This window comes from Nanorana parkeri, unplaced genomic scaffold (assembly GCF_000935625.1).
Source record: "Nanorana parkeri isolate BGI_ZX_2015 unplaced genomic scaffold, ASM93562v1 scaffold355, whole genome shotgun sequence".
NCBI classification, from domain to species: Eukaryota; Metazoa; Chordata; class Amphibia; order Anura; family Dicroglossidae; genus Nanorana; species Nanorana parkeri.
Window position 1 is genome coordinate 1,530,677 of NW_017306623.1, and position 17,877 is coordinate 1,548,553.

Genomic DNA, 17,877 nt, shown 5'->3' on the forward strand with positions numbered 1-17,877 from the left:
GAAACTTCTTCTGTTAAATCCTCTATTAGTGTTTATTACGGAATAGATGGTTATAAGGTTACCATCCAAGCTGAATGGTCTTCTGATTAACCTTTTGTTTGGTACTTAAATAATTAAAACAGCATGATGATGTAAACTTTGGACGATTCTCTGAAGAATAGGCAATTTCGGGCTGAGCTATTTTATTAAGCTTTGTAAAGTGATAGCAGGTCAGACGCTGCAACCACAGTTTTTTTGCCATTAACTTATTGAACTCTGTTTAATGTGTTAAGATATCTATTTGTACAGTATATATTAGTGCGGTTTTTATATAGGTTTTTTATAGTGTTTAGGCTTGACTATAAAACCACATGAAAATAAAGGAAAAAGCAGATACGTTGAAACAATAATGTTTCAGTAACACATTTTCATAAGGTAGTGGATACATAAAAACAGAAAAGGACAGAAAGACAGAAGGTTTTCCTCCTTCATAGAAAAAAAGTGGAAAAACGATACACTTACCACCCCCATACTGTTTGGCAGGTGTGTCCTGTTCAGATCCCTTGTCAGTCAACTGTGTTACCAGCACTGTGGGAAGGGCAAGTCAAAGCTGGTTATTATTATTATTATTATTATACAGGATTTATATACCACCAACAGTTTGCGTAGCGCTTTACAATATAAGGAAGACATTACAATACAATTCAAGACAAGATGGTAAGGAGGGCCCTGCCCCTGAGTGCTTACAATCTAAAGGGAGGGGCCAGTGATACATGAGGAGGTAGTTGCGTGGGGATGAATTGTTTGAGAATGTGATATGTGATGGTTGCTGTTTGCACCATGGAGCACTCTGCTATAGCGGGATCTTATGGGGATCCTAGGGGAGTAGAAGAGACCTAGCGTGGTGGGTCAGTACAAGGTAAGTAGCAGCTCATATTTCTCTACAGGTTCACTTTAAAGCAACCTGTGTTTTTCAATGAAGGGCAAATCAACAGGTGAACATCAATACCTTGCTCTCCTGCAGCACAGCTTTTTTTCTGCTTCCCACTGCTCCCAAAATACCTGGTACTTCCACATATGGAGGAGCATGTGACTCGCACCCCTTTCTTTCATGTGGCAATACTGACGTTTGGTGAATGGGTGTGGAAAAGAAGTCTACAGCCCTATTTAAGGTCTTTCTAGAATGATTACTTGCTCAGCAACTGAAGTTATATGCAGCTCTTGATTTTTCCTATAGAGGTTGAGCTTGGCCCCACTCCATCCAGTATCTAGCCCCACTCTATTGGTCATCGAGGGTGCCCATCACATTAAAGGAGCAACAGTGTGTCTTTGGAGTTGGAAATTAGGGAGATCAAGTTCCACTTTTCTAAAAGTCAAGATGTGCAATCATAAACATTTACATGAAAAAATATATATATTTACATTACATTTTTGTATGAGATTCTAATTAAAGTTAAGGTTCTAATTAAATGGGAGGTTCTAAATAAAGGCACATCCTGACTTTCTGTAAAGATTGAGCTTGGCCCCGCTACCTCTTGCCTCTATATTGGTTTTAGAGGATGCCTATAAAGGAACATCAGTATGTCTTTGGAGTTGAGAGGGAGTGAGATCAAGTTTGTCTTTTCCATTAAGACTCAAGATTTGCAATCCTGAATTGATCATTTTAACATGAAAAAAATATATTTTTACATGACGTTTTCACATAAGGTTCTAATGAAAGATAGAAACTCCCTTTGCATTTGTTTGTCATATCATAATCTGCTATTAACTCCACTCCCCCGTCCCAAACAAGTATCCTCGCAAACCGTTCCGTGGATGCCGTGCCTTCCTGTGTATAGCACATAAAACAAGTAGACAAAACACTCTACAGGCTGTCTGCCTTTTACACATTTTGCGCTGTAGTGTGGTTTAATCATAGAGTCGTTATATGCATACGTTTGTCATACCTCCTCATGTATCACTTGCCCCTCCCTTTTAGATTGTAAGCCCTCAGGGGCAGGGCCCTCCTTACCATCTTGTCTTGAATTGTATTGTGATTGTAATGTCTTCCTTATATTGTAAAGCGCTGTGCAAACTGTTGCCTCTATATAAATCCTGTATAATAATAATAACAATAATATGCTCAGGTTTGTGATTGATTTGCTTTTAAGTAAATCTGTTCCATATCTATGATAATAAAGCTGACATAAGACATGGGCAATTTGGAAACCTATACACTGCTTATAGATATGAGCTTCAGAGTTAGAGCTTTGACATGCCCATCCTCAAGAGAATCTCTCTTAAGCTGGCCACACACCTTATGATCTGATTTTACGATGCCTGTGCAAATTACTTTAGAATTACTAACAATTATGTAGTGTGAGCTCCAAAACGAACAATCCATCCAGTTTATATCTAGTCAGGTAATACTATGTACTTCATAGTTGTTGGCAAACCAAAAGGTGTTAAGGAAGAACTCTGGGCATAATTTGTATTAACCCTTGCAGTGGGGCTACCCCCACACTACAACTGTTCTTTGGTCTAGGGAGGAAAATAAAGTTATAATCCCCTGATCCTCTGAATTAGCATGCTCTTAGGCTGGGTTCACACCTGGGCGTACGGAATATGCACGTTTGCTGCGTGTTTTTACAGCGATTTGCGGTAAAAGAAACGCGCAACAGACTCGTGTTTCTGAGGGCCCTCTGGCTGTATCCTAATGGATATGCGTGGCAAATACGCCCAAAAGAAGCTCCTGTACTTCTTTGGGCGTATGGCGTTTTTCAGCACGTTCCTACGCGCTGTAAAACGCCCAGGTGGGAACCATGCCCATAGGCAATTATTGTTTTTCACATGTCGAGCGTTTTACAGCTCGTAGGAACGCGCTGTAAAACGCCCAGGTGTGAACCAGGCCTTAGATTGGTCCTTCTAGTCTTCCTCCACCTCCGCTGCAGCAGTCTAAAGTCCCTGAGTCATCACATGTATAGGACGCCGAGGGAGCACTGTGACAGCCGCAGGATCGGGTAAGTATAACTTTGTTATTTTCCTCTCTAAACCAAAACAAACAGTTAACCCTTGCAATGCAGGGGGTAGCCCCAGGGCAAGGGTTGATAAACACTGCGCCCGGAGTTCTTCTTTAAAATCAGTTTGTAACATGTGTGACTTTATGTCAGCTTAACTATGTTATATAAGTCAGAAGAAAGAGAAGGAGTGCTTCTTCTTTTTCTTTTGGTACTACACTGGGGCTCATTATAGGGGCTATCTGGTCCATTCAAACCCACTTCCGTCTATCATGTGACTTTGTGGAATTACAACCTGTCTAAGGATTCAGCACCACGCATCTGCCTTTTATGTTATATATGTTATATATGTCAAAGGCTTACTTTAAAGCATATCCAAACCCAAAACCAGAAATGGAATATACTGCAGCTTACCAGTCCTTAGATATTGTGGCTGCATTTATTTTTTATACTTTTATACTTTTTTGCACTCAAACAAAACACTTTCATTGGTGCATTAAACAGACCAAAGGAAATTCAATAAGAGACGTTCATTTTTATTATTTACATACCCTTTAAGTGAACAATGTGATACCTTCTCTACTTTTAGTGGTGAAAGTTCTTTGCTGCATTAAACAAAAACACACTGCAGCACATCATACACCTCTGTTAAAAATAATAATAAAATGCAGACGCAGTGCAAAGTTTTTGTAGCAATGTCCTGTGGTTGGTGAAGAGGGGGTTAAGGTCTCCTTTATAAATTGTCACCTAAGTGTTTCTGTCACACCCAGGGGTACAAAATAGCAAATACAAGCCAAGAAGCGATATACATATAATTTTAATGTATTTATTTATTTAAATATTTTCTGCCTATTTTTCAGCCGAGTTACAGGCTTGCAATTAAGACAGAGAAGATGATTGAAGATCTAGTGAAAAACCTGAACAGTGAAAACCAAGAGCTACAGATGAATTGTGCAAGTGCTATCTTTAAGGTAGGTTCTTTTTTATATAATTGTCTGCTGTTTATTGTTTTGCAGTTGAAATGCTATCTGTCTAGGACTAAATGTGATGGAGAAAAGGAACACTATTGTGTTTTATTGTGATGATGTGCAGTTTTTATTATAATGATTCTGCTTAGTTGCAGCAGTTTTGCTTGGCATATACTGTAGCTGATGACCTCATTAAAGCAGACAGGAGAATATAAATGTAAAGACTCTTACTGGAATGTAAGAGTGGAATACTCCACGTTTTTACTGCCTTTTTCTAATTTAGATTTTTCAGATAATACCCTATTTATTTAGAGCCAAAAGAAATCTCACCGCTCCAATTCCTTAGGCGCCATCAGGACTCCCCAGGTGCTGGTCTAATAGGTGCGTCTCCACCTTGGAATGTAGAACTATACGAACAGACCGCACTATCCAGAGAATTCCAATACTTTAGACTTTATTGGAATTCACAGCAAATCCAGTGTAACAGTGAATGTAATAGCGAACACCAGGACCGCAAACCCCCAACCAGCTACAACCTCTCACATGTTTCATCCAAACCAAAAGGTGTTAAGGAAGAACTCTGGGCATAATTTGTATTAACCCTTGCAGTGGGGCTACCCCCACACTACAACTGTTCTTTGGTCTAGGGAGGAAAATAAAGTTATAATCCCCTGATCCTCTGAATTAGCATGCTCTTAGGCTGGGTTCACACCTGGGCGTACGGAATATGCACGTTTGCTGCGTGTTTTTACAGCGATTTGCGGTAAAAGAAACGCGCAACAGACTCGTGTTTCTGAGGGCCCTCTGGCTGTATCCTAATGGATATGCGTGGCAAATACGCCCAAAAGAAGCTCCTGTACTTCTTTGGGCGTATGGCGTTTTTCAGCACGTTCCTACGCGCTGTAAAACGCCCAGGTGGGAACCATGCCCATAGGCAATTATTGTTTTTCACATGTCGAGCGTTTTACAGCTCGTAGGAACGCGCTGTAAAACGCCCAGGTGTGAACCAGGCCTTAGATTGGTCCTTCTAGTCTTCCTCCACCTCCGCTGCAGCAGTCTAAAGTCCCTGAGTCATCACATGTATAGGACGCCGAGGGAGCACTGTGACAGCCGCAGGATCGGGTAAGTATAACTTTGTTATTTTCCTCTCTAAACCAAAACAAACAGTTAACCCTTGCAATGCAGGGGGTAGCCCCAGGGCAAGGGTTGATAAACACTGCGCCCGGAGTTCTTCTTTAAAATCAGTTTGTAACATGTGTGACTTTATGTCAGCTTAACTATGTTATATAAGTCAGAAGAAAGAGAAGGAGTGCTTCTTCTTTTTCTTTTGGTACTACACTGGGGCTCATTATAGGGGCTATCTGGTCCATTCAAACCCACTTCCGTCTATCATGTGACTTTGTGGAATTACAACCTGTCTAAGGATTCAGCACCACGCATCTGCCTTTTATGTTATATATGTTATATATGTCAAAGGCTTACTTTAAAGCATATCCAAACCCAAAACCAGAAATGGAATATACTGCAGCTTACCAGTCCTTAGATATTGTGGCTGCATTTATTTTTTATACTTTTATACTTTTTTGCACTCAAACAAAACACTTTCATTGGTGCATTAAACAGACCAAAGGAAATTCAATAAGAGACGTTCATTTTTATTATTTACATACCCTTTAAGTGAACAATGTGATACCTTCTCTACTTTTAGTGGTGAAAGTTCTTTGCTGCATTAAACAAAAACACACTGCAGCACATCATACACCTCTGTTAAAAATAATAATAAAATGCAGACGCAGTGCAAAGTTTTTGTAGCAATGTCCTGTGGTTGGTGAAGAGGGGGTTAAGGTCTCCTTTATAAATTGTCACCTAAGTGTTTCTGTCACACCCAGGGGTACAAAATAGCAAATACAAGCCAAGAAGCGATATACATATAATTTTAATGTATTTATTTATTTAAATATTTTCTGCCTATTTTTCAGCCGAGTTACAGGCTTGCAATTAAGACAGAGAAGATGATTGAAGATCTAGTGAAAAACCTGAACAGTGAAAACCAAGAGCTACAGATGAATTGTGCAAGTGCTATCTTTAAGGTAGGTTCTTTTTTATATAATTGTCTGCTGTTTATTGTTTTGCAGTTGAAATGCTATCTGTCTAGGACTAAATGTGATGGAGAAAAGGAACACTATTGTGTTTTATTGTGATGATGTGCAGTTTTTATTATAATGATTCTGCTTAGTTGCAGCAGTTTTGCTTGGCATATACTGTAGCTGATGACCTCATTAAAGCAGACAGGAGAATATAAATGTAAAGACTCTTACTGGAATGTAAGAGTGGAATACTCCACGTTTTTACTGCCTTTTTCTAATTTAGATTTTTCAGATAATACCCTATTTATTTAGAGCCAAAAGAAATCTCACCGCTCCAATTCCTTAGGCGCCATCAGGACTCCCCAGGTGCTGGTCTAATAGGTGCGTCTCCACCTTGGAATGTAGAACTATACGAACAGACCGCACTATCCAGAGAATTCCAATACTTTAGACTTTATTGGAATTCACAGCAAATCCAGTGTAACAGTGAATGTAATAGCGAACACCAGGACCGCAAACCCCCAACCAGCTACAACCTCTCACATGTTTCATCCATAGGCTTATTTATAGAGGTCTATGAATAAACCCATGGGTGAAACGTGTGAGAGGTTGTATAGGTCTATGAATAAACCTATGGGTGAAACGTGTGAGAGGTTGTAGAGGTCTATGAATAAACCTATGGGTGAAACGTGTGAGAGGTTGTAGAGGTCTATGAATAAACCTATGGGTGAAACGTGTGAGAGGTTGTAGCTGGTTGGGGGTTTGCGGTGCTGGTATTTGCTGTTACATACACTGTTACACTGGATTTGCTGTGAATTTCAATAAAGTCTGAAGTATTGGAATACTCTCGATAGTGCGGTCTGTTCGTATAGTATTAGCCTATTTATTACTTAATTTGTCAAGGACCTTGGGCTTTGCCTAGGGCTTCACCTGAATATGTGCACTCTGCCATTGTAATCGTCAGGACCCAGCTGTTAGAAAGGACCCACCTTGTGTTTCAGGAATGCTAAAAGTGGCTCCTCTGTGAATCCCACAGACAGTGGTGCCAGGGTACATTGATTTACTAAAGGCAATTAGGCTGTTCTCTTTGCAAGCAAATTTTCTTTTAGAATGTGGTCAAAATTCACCTAAAAAAAAACAAACACTCAGATGCAAGGACAATAAAAAACAGTATTTTTGTTTGCACGTGATTGGATGATGGAAGTCATCAGAGCTTCATCTCATTCACTAAGATAAGGGAAAATTCCCTTGCAAAGTGAAAATTCCTGTGTAAAGTGCAAAATAGCCTATTCGTCTTTAGTAAATTAACCCTATGACAACAATGTTGATACAATGCATCTTGTTTAGTGCTTATCAGAGGCTTGTCCCTTGATCTGAAAAGCGAAGTCCACCTTGGAGTTTCACCACAGCTGGAGTGCTGAGGTTGCCAACCCCTGGCTAAGTGGTTCTGGAAAGTTATACCACAAACGGTCTTTTACATATTTTAGGAAGTCTGTTAGCTGAGTCTCTGTCCTTAAGTTTCTGGATCTGCGCAGCTGCCTTGGCCATTACAAGGGTGTGTCACTTTCTCTTTAGGTTTTTACTCCCTATTATGGATAATACAACTAATGGAGTGAGAATACCCCTGCTGTACACGGAGAAATTATACTAATAGGTGGCCAGGAACAGGATGGAAAGCTTTGGTAGAAATGTTCCTGTTAAATCTTTAGGAGGTATATGAAATCAACTGGTCACTCAGCCTAGTATACCCTACCTGTATCTGAAATATTTTTTGGGTGGACTGACCCATTCAGAACTGTATAATCTCCAGACAAAATAATTAATTACATATATGTAAACGGTGTTACTTGTGGCTCAGACACCCACTTCAGGCAGCATTGCCAGGTCATGGCAAGAGCTCCCAACCCCAATCCAATCTCTCCAATTGGTCAAATAGCTATCCCCTACCCCCCTGCCCCAACACTGGCTGCTGTGGTTATACCTGCTGACCCCTAGTTACTGCACGACACAATAGTGACATAAAGGTCTTTGGAGGAGCTACAATGGTCTGCAGGGGACATGCTATTCCATACACCAGGAAGTGTGGTATCGGATCAGTGTCGGGGGCTCTGCTATAGAGTGAAGTTTGAACAAACAGGCCAATAGACATGTATAAAGCTGTATTTCTGGCTAAACAAAAAAAAATGTAAACTTCAGTGCAATAGACTTCTTTATTCAGTTTTTATATGATGGAAAGAAAACATCTGTATCCGTCTAACTTCATGAATTAGCCTTCCCGTGGCCAATATCAGTCCCCCAATGAGAGAGTTGAGCAGCACTGTGCTACACTTTAGGATGTCTGTCCAAATGTACAAGCAGGATAAAAGCGGCACAGTGAAATATAATGGGGCTTTAGTTATACCAGCTATTCAGGTCCAAGCCAAAATGTTTGTTAAAATGAAACTTTTTTTTTTCTTCACCTCATTTGGCATACCACTCTTTCATTTTGTCTCCTCCAACGATCCCCATAATGATGTCCTCACATTATGTTTTATTTGCTTTTGCAACTTACATATGTTGTGGTTTAAGTGACGACAAAAAAATGTACTTTTTTTTTTCCAAGGCGTTTTAGCGTACCCGGTGTTTGTCTGGATTTCTCTATTTACTTTATTGCTTTGCTCCCTTAGTCTTTACCCTCCTTACTGACTGGGTATTGTTTATGACATTAGGTTGTATGATTATGATTCCTGCCAGCATTCTTCTCTGTGTAAGTCATCCACTTTGTCTCTTATAATGCAAGTGGCAGCAGCTATTTTGTTTCTTGTAATTGATGTCATATTAAATGTCCAAGTAAAGTATTATGAAATGGATAACATGAACAGAGATGCATTGGCAGTACTACAGAAGCCACAGGCAAGCCATAATCACCAATTCCCACTCCATAAGGCAATTCATATTACTGAAGACTTCGAATCTTATTACTTAGGCAGTTGATTCGCAAACACGAACACCGATAATGTTTTCTGGAAAATTAATGTTGTGTACGAGATGGGGAATCTTTCTCAAATTTCTCTCTGTTTGTGATGTACAGTGTGCGGAGGATGAGGAGACCCGGGATCTGGTCAGACAATATGGAGGTCTGCAGCCGTTAGCCATGCTACTTAACAAGTTTGACAATAAGGAGCTATTAGCGGCAGTGACTGGTGCCATCTGGAAGTGTTCCATCAGCCGGGATAATGTGACAAAGTATGAGTAACATTTTGATTTTGTCTTTTTTTCTAGCTTAGTTGATGTGTGTTTTGCATTATCTAAATCCCAGACAGTGATAATGTTCAATTTAAAAGCCGTTTTGGGCCATTGCTGGCCAGCTGGTTGAGTTGAAAGAAGGTCAGGGACAGGGTGAGGGATTTTGTTCAGAAGAAGAGGACAAGATCAGTGAGTAATGAAAGTAGCAGGGAGCCGAAATGAGTTCATTGGCTTGAGGAACAAGTGCCTAGACGGCAAGGATCAGATTGACACAATAAGCACCTTTCAGGAGCACTTATATACATCAACCCGCCTCAGAGGGAATCATTTAGAGATCAGTCTCGGTGATAAGCAGCTGTTGGCGAAAGAGCCAGGACAACTAAATATCTTCAGTCGTCAAATCTTCACATAACTTATGGCTAGCCTACACATTAGCTGAAGAAAATATACAGCCTGCTACTTCATCTGCTGTACAGCTTAGCAGAGATGTCATCTAATTGGCCTGCCGCCGCTGATGGATGGCGTGGTATATTACAGATAAAAAGGTAATCCGTGCTTAGACAAATCAGTTTACGCCCTGAAGATTTACAGCATCATACTGTGCTTATTTTTATGGCTCTTCATTCTGGGTGTTGGAAGTCTACATTCACAGGAGTCCATTCCCTGAAGAGCCAATATTTGAGTGTTTTATGTCTGAGGAACAAAGAGAGGCCTGAATCACCAAACTGCACTTGTCCTCGCTCAGAGAGAAACTCTACAGAGTTCCTCTGAATAATGAAGCTTATTTTAAAGGGAACTTTAAAAGACTTAAAGACTTAAAGAGGAACATTTACAAAGACAAGAGCCTACAGAATCTGGAGCAGCTGTGCATGGCAACCCGTCAGCTTCTAGCTTCCATTTTCAAAGCTTAACTGAGCAAGCTGAAGATGGAATCAGATTGGTTGTTATGCACAGCTGCTCTAGATTCTGTACGCTCCAGTTTTAGTAAATTCCCTCCAAATGTTTATCTATTTCAACTTGATGCTTAGAAGAAAAACTTTGTTTATCTCTGCATGTTTTATCTCTGCAGAAAGAAAGGAAACCCTTCTGAGGACTGTAGAAAACATGACAGCAGTTGCAAATAATATAGGATGATCCATCATTCAGTCCTCCCCCAACACCTTCCCTTCATTAAGGTGCCCATACACTGTGCGATTATCGCACGATAATCGCGGGAAATCCCGCGATCATACGATAATCGCACAGTGTATGGAAGACGTGCGACCGTTTTCACTGTACGGTCGCACGTCTTTTGTCTAAGGAGCATGCTAGAAAACCAGCCGAGAATCGTACGATTTTCGGCTGGTTTTTAGCATGATCGTAAGATCAATGCCGCACGGGCCGGTGTGCGCGCACACACACTGCCCGTTCAGCATTGCGGTCATTGGAAGCCCGCCCCTCAGGGGGACGGGCTTGCGATGATCGAGAGTACGATCTGCCTGTCCAAGATGGGCAGATCGTACGTTTTTTTAATTACTTTACAACCATCGCAAGACTAAGGTCTTGCGATGGTTGAAAAGTGTATGGCCACCTTCAGAGAACGTTGCTCTTAGCTGAGGCGTACATTTAGAAAATATACTGTGAGTGTGCACAGCCTGATAAACCAATAAGAAACCAATAAGGAATATTTTTTTACCTGATTTAACTTTTGGAACCTGAAATTAAAGTTAACTGGATAGTACAGAATTATGGGCGCTTATATTGATGACTTTGGTTGCTGCTCAGCAACTATTGCATTGCAAATCCACAAAGAGAGTTTAATTCCTATTACACATCTGTATGGCCCATTCAAGTTTTGATGCTGTGTTGGGCATTGATGAGTGGGGAGTGGTTTGACCCCAAAGTGCTTTGGCTGTTTTTTTATGACCACTTTACCAACAATTTAAGTTACCTTGGATTATTTCACCTGTTTTTGGTCTGGTGCTTCTTTTTATATTTCTATGATCTGGGCTAATGTTGAATGCCCATTGAGGGAAGGTGTACTGTGTGGGAGCTGCCTTGCCAGATCTATTAAGCTTGTTTTCCTTTGACTGACTGCTCCTTTAAGTATCAAAAATTCCCAGGACCTATTAAAAAATGTTTTGAGTTTGAAAAAAAGGGTGTCATCATGATGCTCATTTAGATTTAGTGAGCCATGGAACAAGCAGGTTGGACATTTATACTTCATTGGATGCATACTTGTTTCAGGTAGTGAAGACAGGATAAGAATGGCAACCTTGGTACCTGTACCTTTGAAAACAATTCAGCAATACCAGCACTCAGCAACATGTGCATTCAGCAATACCAGCACATGCTTCTAAATACACATGTTCATTTAAACAAGCCTGAAACAGGATGTGGCACATACAAATATGTATGATATTATATATAATATATATAATATAAACATAATTTCACCAAATGGTCAGATGCTGCACAGCATATTCCTGTCTGACCTCGCCATTTGACGTGAAAGCATTTTTGATATGTATGTATCTTTGTCAAATGAAAATTGAATTTTTTTTTCTATGAATTCCCTTTGACTGAATCACATATTATATACTGTATGCATTACAAGTCTCTGAATGGAAGCTGATGTTGTCCAATAGAAAGGAAATGCTCACTAGAATTGGCAGCTAGAGTCTGATTGGTTGCTGTGAACAAAACACTTACTTTTGATGCCTGCATTTCAGAATGTTAACGTGTCATTACTATGCAATGACAATCATAGGAAGATTATATGACACTGACATTTTTGGCTTTCTTTTGTAATTTTATTTCAAAGGTTTCAAGAAATCAAAGTCATAGAAACCCTGGTAACCCTGCTGACAGACCAGCCAGAAGAAGTCCTCATTAATGTTGTCGGTGCACTGGGAGAATGTGCCCAGGAGCCAGATAACCGCGCCATTATCCGTAAATGTGGGGGCATCAATCCACTGGTCAACTTACTTACCAGCACTAATCAAGCATTGCTGGTGAATGTCACCAAAGCTGTTGGAGCGTGTGCGTCAGAGCCAGATAATATGGCGTAAGTACTTGTATAAGCAATGACTTTAAAGCGGAACTCTTTGCACAGATAAATGAATATACAGATGAACTAAATATATGGGAGGTGTTTTACCTGCCAGTGGATTTGTATATCTCTCCGTCCTGAGATTTACACAAAGCGGCCACGCAGCCTTGTCTGGCAGGGCAGGAGAGCTGATTCTTCTCTGGCACTTACACTTACACAAGACACTTACAGGTTTTATCCCTCCCCAGCGTTTGAGTGGACAGTGAAAGGAGAAACTGCACACCAATGAGCTAATTTATCTGTCAATCTGCTCTCTTTCCCTCTCAGCATGTCCCTTGCTAGCACATGAGCACTACAGTGCAACCAGTTGGATCCTTGTGCTGCGTCTGTCTTTCCCAGGCTAAGCTGTGCTGTATAAGGGATGGCAAAAGCCTAATACCAAGTCTAATTCAGGTACTTACACTGCCTGCCTTTAAAAAAACTTTTAATCATTTATTAATTAATACATGGCTGCATTAATTTGCATCTTTTTGTGCCTTTTGTAAGTTTTTAAAGTGAACTTTTAGATATTTATATATAGATATATATATACACAAACATTCTAACCCTGTCCCAATATACCGAAATAAAGTGTTGTTGTCCTGTAACCAGGACTGCAAGTAGGGAAAATCTCCCTAATGGGGACAGCAATAAAAAGTGAACAAAAGTTCTATCCCTTCCGCACTATATCCAAAACAAAAAAAGGCTGAAGTTGGGCTTTAACCTTGCCAGGAAGCTTCTTGCTCAATATATGATGCCATTTTACAAATTCTCTATAGAATAACTGGAGAGGATGTCAACAGTGACCTTAATGATATCTCTCTCTGCATTAAGGTAAAAAAAAGTTCAGTACCTTTCTGTGTTCCTTTGCCCCCCAACCCCTTACCTGTGGTCACTTGTCACCGCTGTGGGGTCCCTAAAAATATCCTCCGTTCGAAACTTCCTGGTTGCGGGGGGAGGGTACTGAGGGCAGAGGAATGATTGGCTCCTTCTACCGTCAATCTGTTGGGAAGTATATGGACACACACAGCTACTTGCAGCCACAGCCGGGAAAACGCACGCACGGGTGCCTCCTCAGCAGCCAGCTAGCTAATGGAAACACCCACAACAGGCAGGTAGGGCAGAGTGGTTTGGGGATCAGCTAGTGAATGAGGAAAGAAATAGCTTTAAAGAAGAAGGGTATCAATTTAATGTAAGTATGAGCCTTATAACCATAAAAAGAAAGGTTTAATATCACTTTAACTTTTACTGGTGTTTTATTATGTACATGGTTAGTCGGGTTGAAAAAAAAAAAGACACATGTCCATCAAGTTCAATCAAAAGACAAAAATAAATAAATGTAAATAAAACCTGCACCCTCAGAACCCTAAATCGGCAGTTAATCCAGAGGAAGGCAAAACACCCTTATAAAGGTGCATTGGAAATTTGCAAAGGTTAGCTCTATATGTGCTCAGTAGCAGATAAAATCCTCTTGTTCATTTTGCACTGAAGTCTTTCAAGCTGACTTCATATCTTCATAAGATTTAGCTTTACAGTGTCCCCACACAAAGATAGGCTTGTAAGGGGATATTAGGTTTAGTCTGGCCCATTGCTCAGTGTAAAGATCTCTGCGGAGCCTGAAGTAAAGTTATGATCCTCTTTCTGATTGATGTATAAACACAAGACAGATGGTGCTGTGATCATTCTGATGATAATTCATTCTTCAGCTCCTCCTGAAGATAGTTTGATTAGAGTGTGCTTAAGTAATTATAAAGCAGTATTTAAAGCCGTCATGTTAGCGGGCGGCACATGGAAAACAAGTTAAACATTATATGTTCCCAACAAAGGATGCACTGTGCTGCAGACGTTTAAAGCTGTATCAGTATCACAGATGCTTTTCCTTCCCCGCAATGCGATGTGGACATCACTGACAGTCCGCAAGAAAACTGCGCTCAAAAATGTTATTTAAAAAACACACACATCCTCTTCTAGTAATAATGTCCTGCAATAAATATTTGTGTTGGAAAATTGCTTGCTTGTTACACCGTGACTGAGCCTTTATGCTGGCGAATGTTTGGATTTCATTAAAATTTCTCTGGAAAGGATGAGTTGATTTAGATTTGAATAGGACTAGTATGCCTAAAATATAACTTACCATTATGTAAGACAGCTAATATTAGTATTCACCAATACGCATGTAAAGGTGTCGTTGATAAGTATCCCTGATTTGTAGGGACAATGTCCGGTTGTAAGATCTGTCCTTGGAAATTTGTGGCCTTGGATATGCCCTTAGGTTTCAGCGCCAAACTGTTCCATAAAATTACTTTTTTCTGCTTATTAGACTACAATGTTTGTCCTTCATTAAGGTTTTTTTTTTGGATAACACTGGTAAAGAGCAGGCACCATAAATCTTCTACAGGTGCTGCTTTTAGATTCTTATCACTTTACTGCACACCAAAGGAGTCCTTAATGTACAATGAATAAAGGTTTCAACTTAAGCTTCAGCTTTAAAGTTATGTCCTGTCTTTGCTAGCTCACTTTGCACTGTTATAGGCTGCTGATTGAACAAAGGGTTATTGAGAGCATTGAGAGGGATTCCCGTACAGCTCAATAATGGAAGGAACATCTTAAAAATTGCACCCGTAGGCACCTTTCACCCATGGAAACCAATGAAAACCTTTAGGCTTGCAAAGTAGACTCTGTGTTCTAGGCAGTCTGGTATCTGAAATACATTGAAAAGTGAATTTCTAAAGGAATCCAGAGAATGTCAACCAGCTCCAAAGTGCCACATACCTGCCTTTCAGTAGCAGAAGAGGCAGTGTAGAGGTTTCCACTATCTTTGTGAAAATGGAAAACAGTGCCTTGTCTTTCTTAAAGGAGAACTATGGGGTCAGTGTTTTCCCCCATAGTTCTCCTTAGGATAACGGGAGGACACAAACTAGCGTCCTCCCGTTAACCTAAGCTCAGTATACCGCGAGCTACAGCTCGCGGTATACTGAGACGCCGCACCTGGAGTGGATCCCGACGTAGATGACGGGATCCGCCCAGCTGCGTGAGTGACAGCTGGCTCTGCCTATCTAGAGGCAGAGCCAGCTGTACCCGCCCCCTCCCCTGTCCGTTCCGCCAGTCAGCGCTGGCAGATCGGAGCGGGGAGAGGGGAATCCAGCCCCTCCCCCTGTCAAGGCAGAGAGCCGTGACAGGATCGAGAGGTGAGGGAACCCGGTATGTGTTCCCTCACCTCCCGATCTACTGAGCCGACCTGTGGCAGTCTCATTGTCACAGGTCGGCTTAGAACTATGAGGTGAGTGGAAATCACTCATCTCATAGTTCTCCTTTAAAGGATTCCAGGAAGCAGTCCTTTAGTCATATAATAAAATCCCAATCTAGTTTTAAAAGAATATCGACCCTTTCATTAGCTTTAAGGTTACAGTGCTTAAGGTTACAGTGCTTGCCACTATTAGATAGATGAGGAAAACCTTTGTTTTCTCCAGAGGTAAGCTTGGAGGTTGTGGACAAAACGGAAGCCTTTCTGTATGGAAAAAAAAAGTTTGGAGTAATATTTTTCCTTAGTGAGGAAAGCTGTGGTAACTATTGATTGGGTGACCCCAGTAAAAGATGACAAGAAGAGTATAGTCTAGTTTAGGTGAACACATTTTGGGGGTTTTATTGGATTGTCTATGTTAAAGTAGAGTGAAGTTAAATGAGCTGTTTTGATCACTCTTGCTTAAAGGAACTATGCAAAAAATTTTCAACGAAGCCATACGTATTAACACTGCTCCAATGCTGAGAAATCTGGTGAAGTCCAAACATGTTGGGAAACCAACATTCCGCCAGTGTCGATCTCCTGTGTCCCCCACAGCTTACACTGGTTCCGCTCTTTGACCTCCTCCTATTTCAGGACATAGTAGCGACGACGAGGTCAGCAGGAGGGACCAGTATGAGTTGCAGTGAACCCAAAGATTGACAGTGCTGGAAGTGTTGGTTTTCCCAGCGGACATCAGCAGAAGATTTCACAGCATTACAGCGGAATTGAGGGCAGCAAGGTGAATGTGTTCTGTCTTCTTTTACAGGTATAGCTTGTTTGAAATATTTTGTGATAGCGACAGGGTCAATTTAAGAGCTGTTATAGAGATCAGACACAGAGGGAGTACATTGTTTGCAATGAGTCAACCAGTTCCTGCATTTGTGGTGTATGATAGAGCAGAAAGCACAACTATTGTATAGCACATTACAACCTATGCATAGATTCAAGGTTTCAAAAACATTAGCACATGTTGATAAGATTACCTTCATCAAGCTTGTTTACATGTTTATTTTTAAAAAATCAGACTAAATATTCTCTTTAAGAAAAATTCTTAAACATGAACAGCTGGACTGGAGTAAAAAGTAATGGTTTAGAGAATTAGATAATTGCTGATTGGTTGCTGCACTTTGCATATTGCAGTTTGCTCTATAAAACAAGCTCATCTGTTACAAATGAGATGATTGCAACAACTTAATGGCCAGATTTCTAAAGCAAAAACGTGTTCTGTTATATGTACAACAATTGGGATATTTCACATTAATGCTACTGAAACCTCTTGTACTAACAACAATGAATACATTATGTAAATTAGGTCATTTATACATAGTGGCCTGTAAGCAATCAAATTTAGCCTGTCTGTAATTCTTATTATTATCATTATTATTATTAGCAGTAGTAGTAGTAATATTAGTATTAGTGATTCTTATAACACAGTTATATCCCATGGTGCTGTACAAAGTAATAGAAAAAAGCATAATTAATACAAATAGTACAAACATTGATGAGTTACAACAAAAGAGAGTGCCCTGCCTATACAAGCTTACAATCTAGAGAACTTTAAATTACAAATATGTGTCATGTAACAAGAGTTATCTTCTAACAATAGACTTTTCGAATCAACATTTTCAATGATTAAATTAACAAATACATACCAATTCTATAATATTTCTTAGTCCGATATATGTGATTCTTTACAGTCATGGTCTACATTTCTATTGCTCTAATTATTGTTTATTTCTTCAACGCCCGGCTTCGCGGCAGTGTAATTGACCGGTTAGACGGAGTACGTTTGCTGTGGTCACTGCTAAAAAACCCTCATCCAGATGTGCAGGCAAGCGCGGCGTGGGCCATCTGTCCGTGTATCGAGAACACAAAGGTGAGAACACGTTATAATCCAGGCAGCTTGTTTTACTTTCCTGCTTCTCAGATTGCTTGCTTACTAGTGGAAAGTTAAAGTATAATTTTTATAACACTACAGTCCTTAAACTATGCCAAGATGCATTTTGCCCTTCTGCTGATATGAAATGCAAAAATATCAATAATAAAAAAACGGTGCACTAGAGAACTCAACGGTGAGCTCAACAGAGAAATATTAAATTCCATATACGCTTGCCAACTAATGATAACTTTAGCTTGTTCTAAAAGGAAGTGCAAAATGCATTAATCCATAGCAGCCAATCACATTTACTCTTTTTACTCGTTTAATAGGTTGTTTATTTCACTTTTAACTGCCTATGAAATCATTTTTAAAAAGGGTTGCTGATTTTCT

At 40.2% G+C, this 17,877-nt stretch overlaps 1 protein-coding gene across 1 annotated transcript in view; it reads left to right on the forward strand.

The window, feature by feature from the left end:
- Positions 1-17,877, forward strand: part of ARMC4 (armadillo repeat containing 4) — a 118,454-nt gene that overhangs the window by 55,712 nt on the left and 44,865 nt on the right. The window contains exons 14-17 of the mRNA XM_018558739.1: positions 3,836-3,946; positions 9,101-9,255; positions 12,059-12,301; positions 17,370-17,484. Coding sequence (XP_018414241.1) covers positions 3,836-3,946; positions 9,101-9,255; positions 12,059-12,301; positions 17,370-17,484 — 624 coding nt within the window. The remainder of the gene's footprint in view (positions 1-3,835; positions 3,947-9,100; positions 9,256-12,058; positions 12,302-17,369; positions 17,485-17,877) is intronic.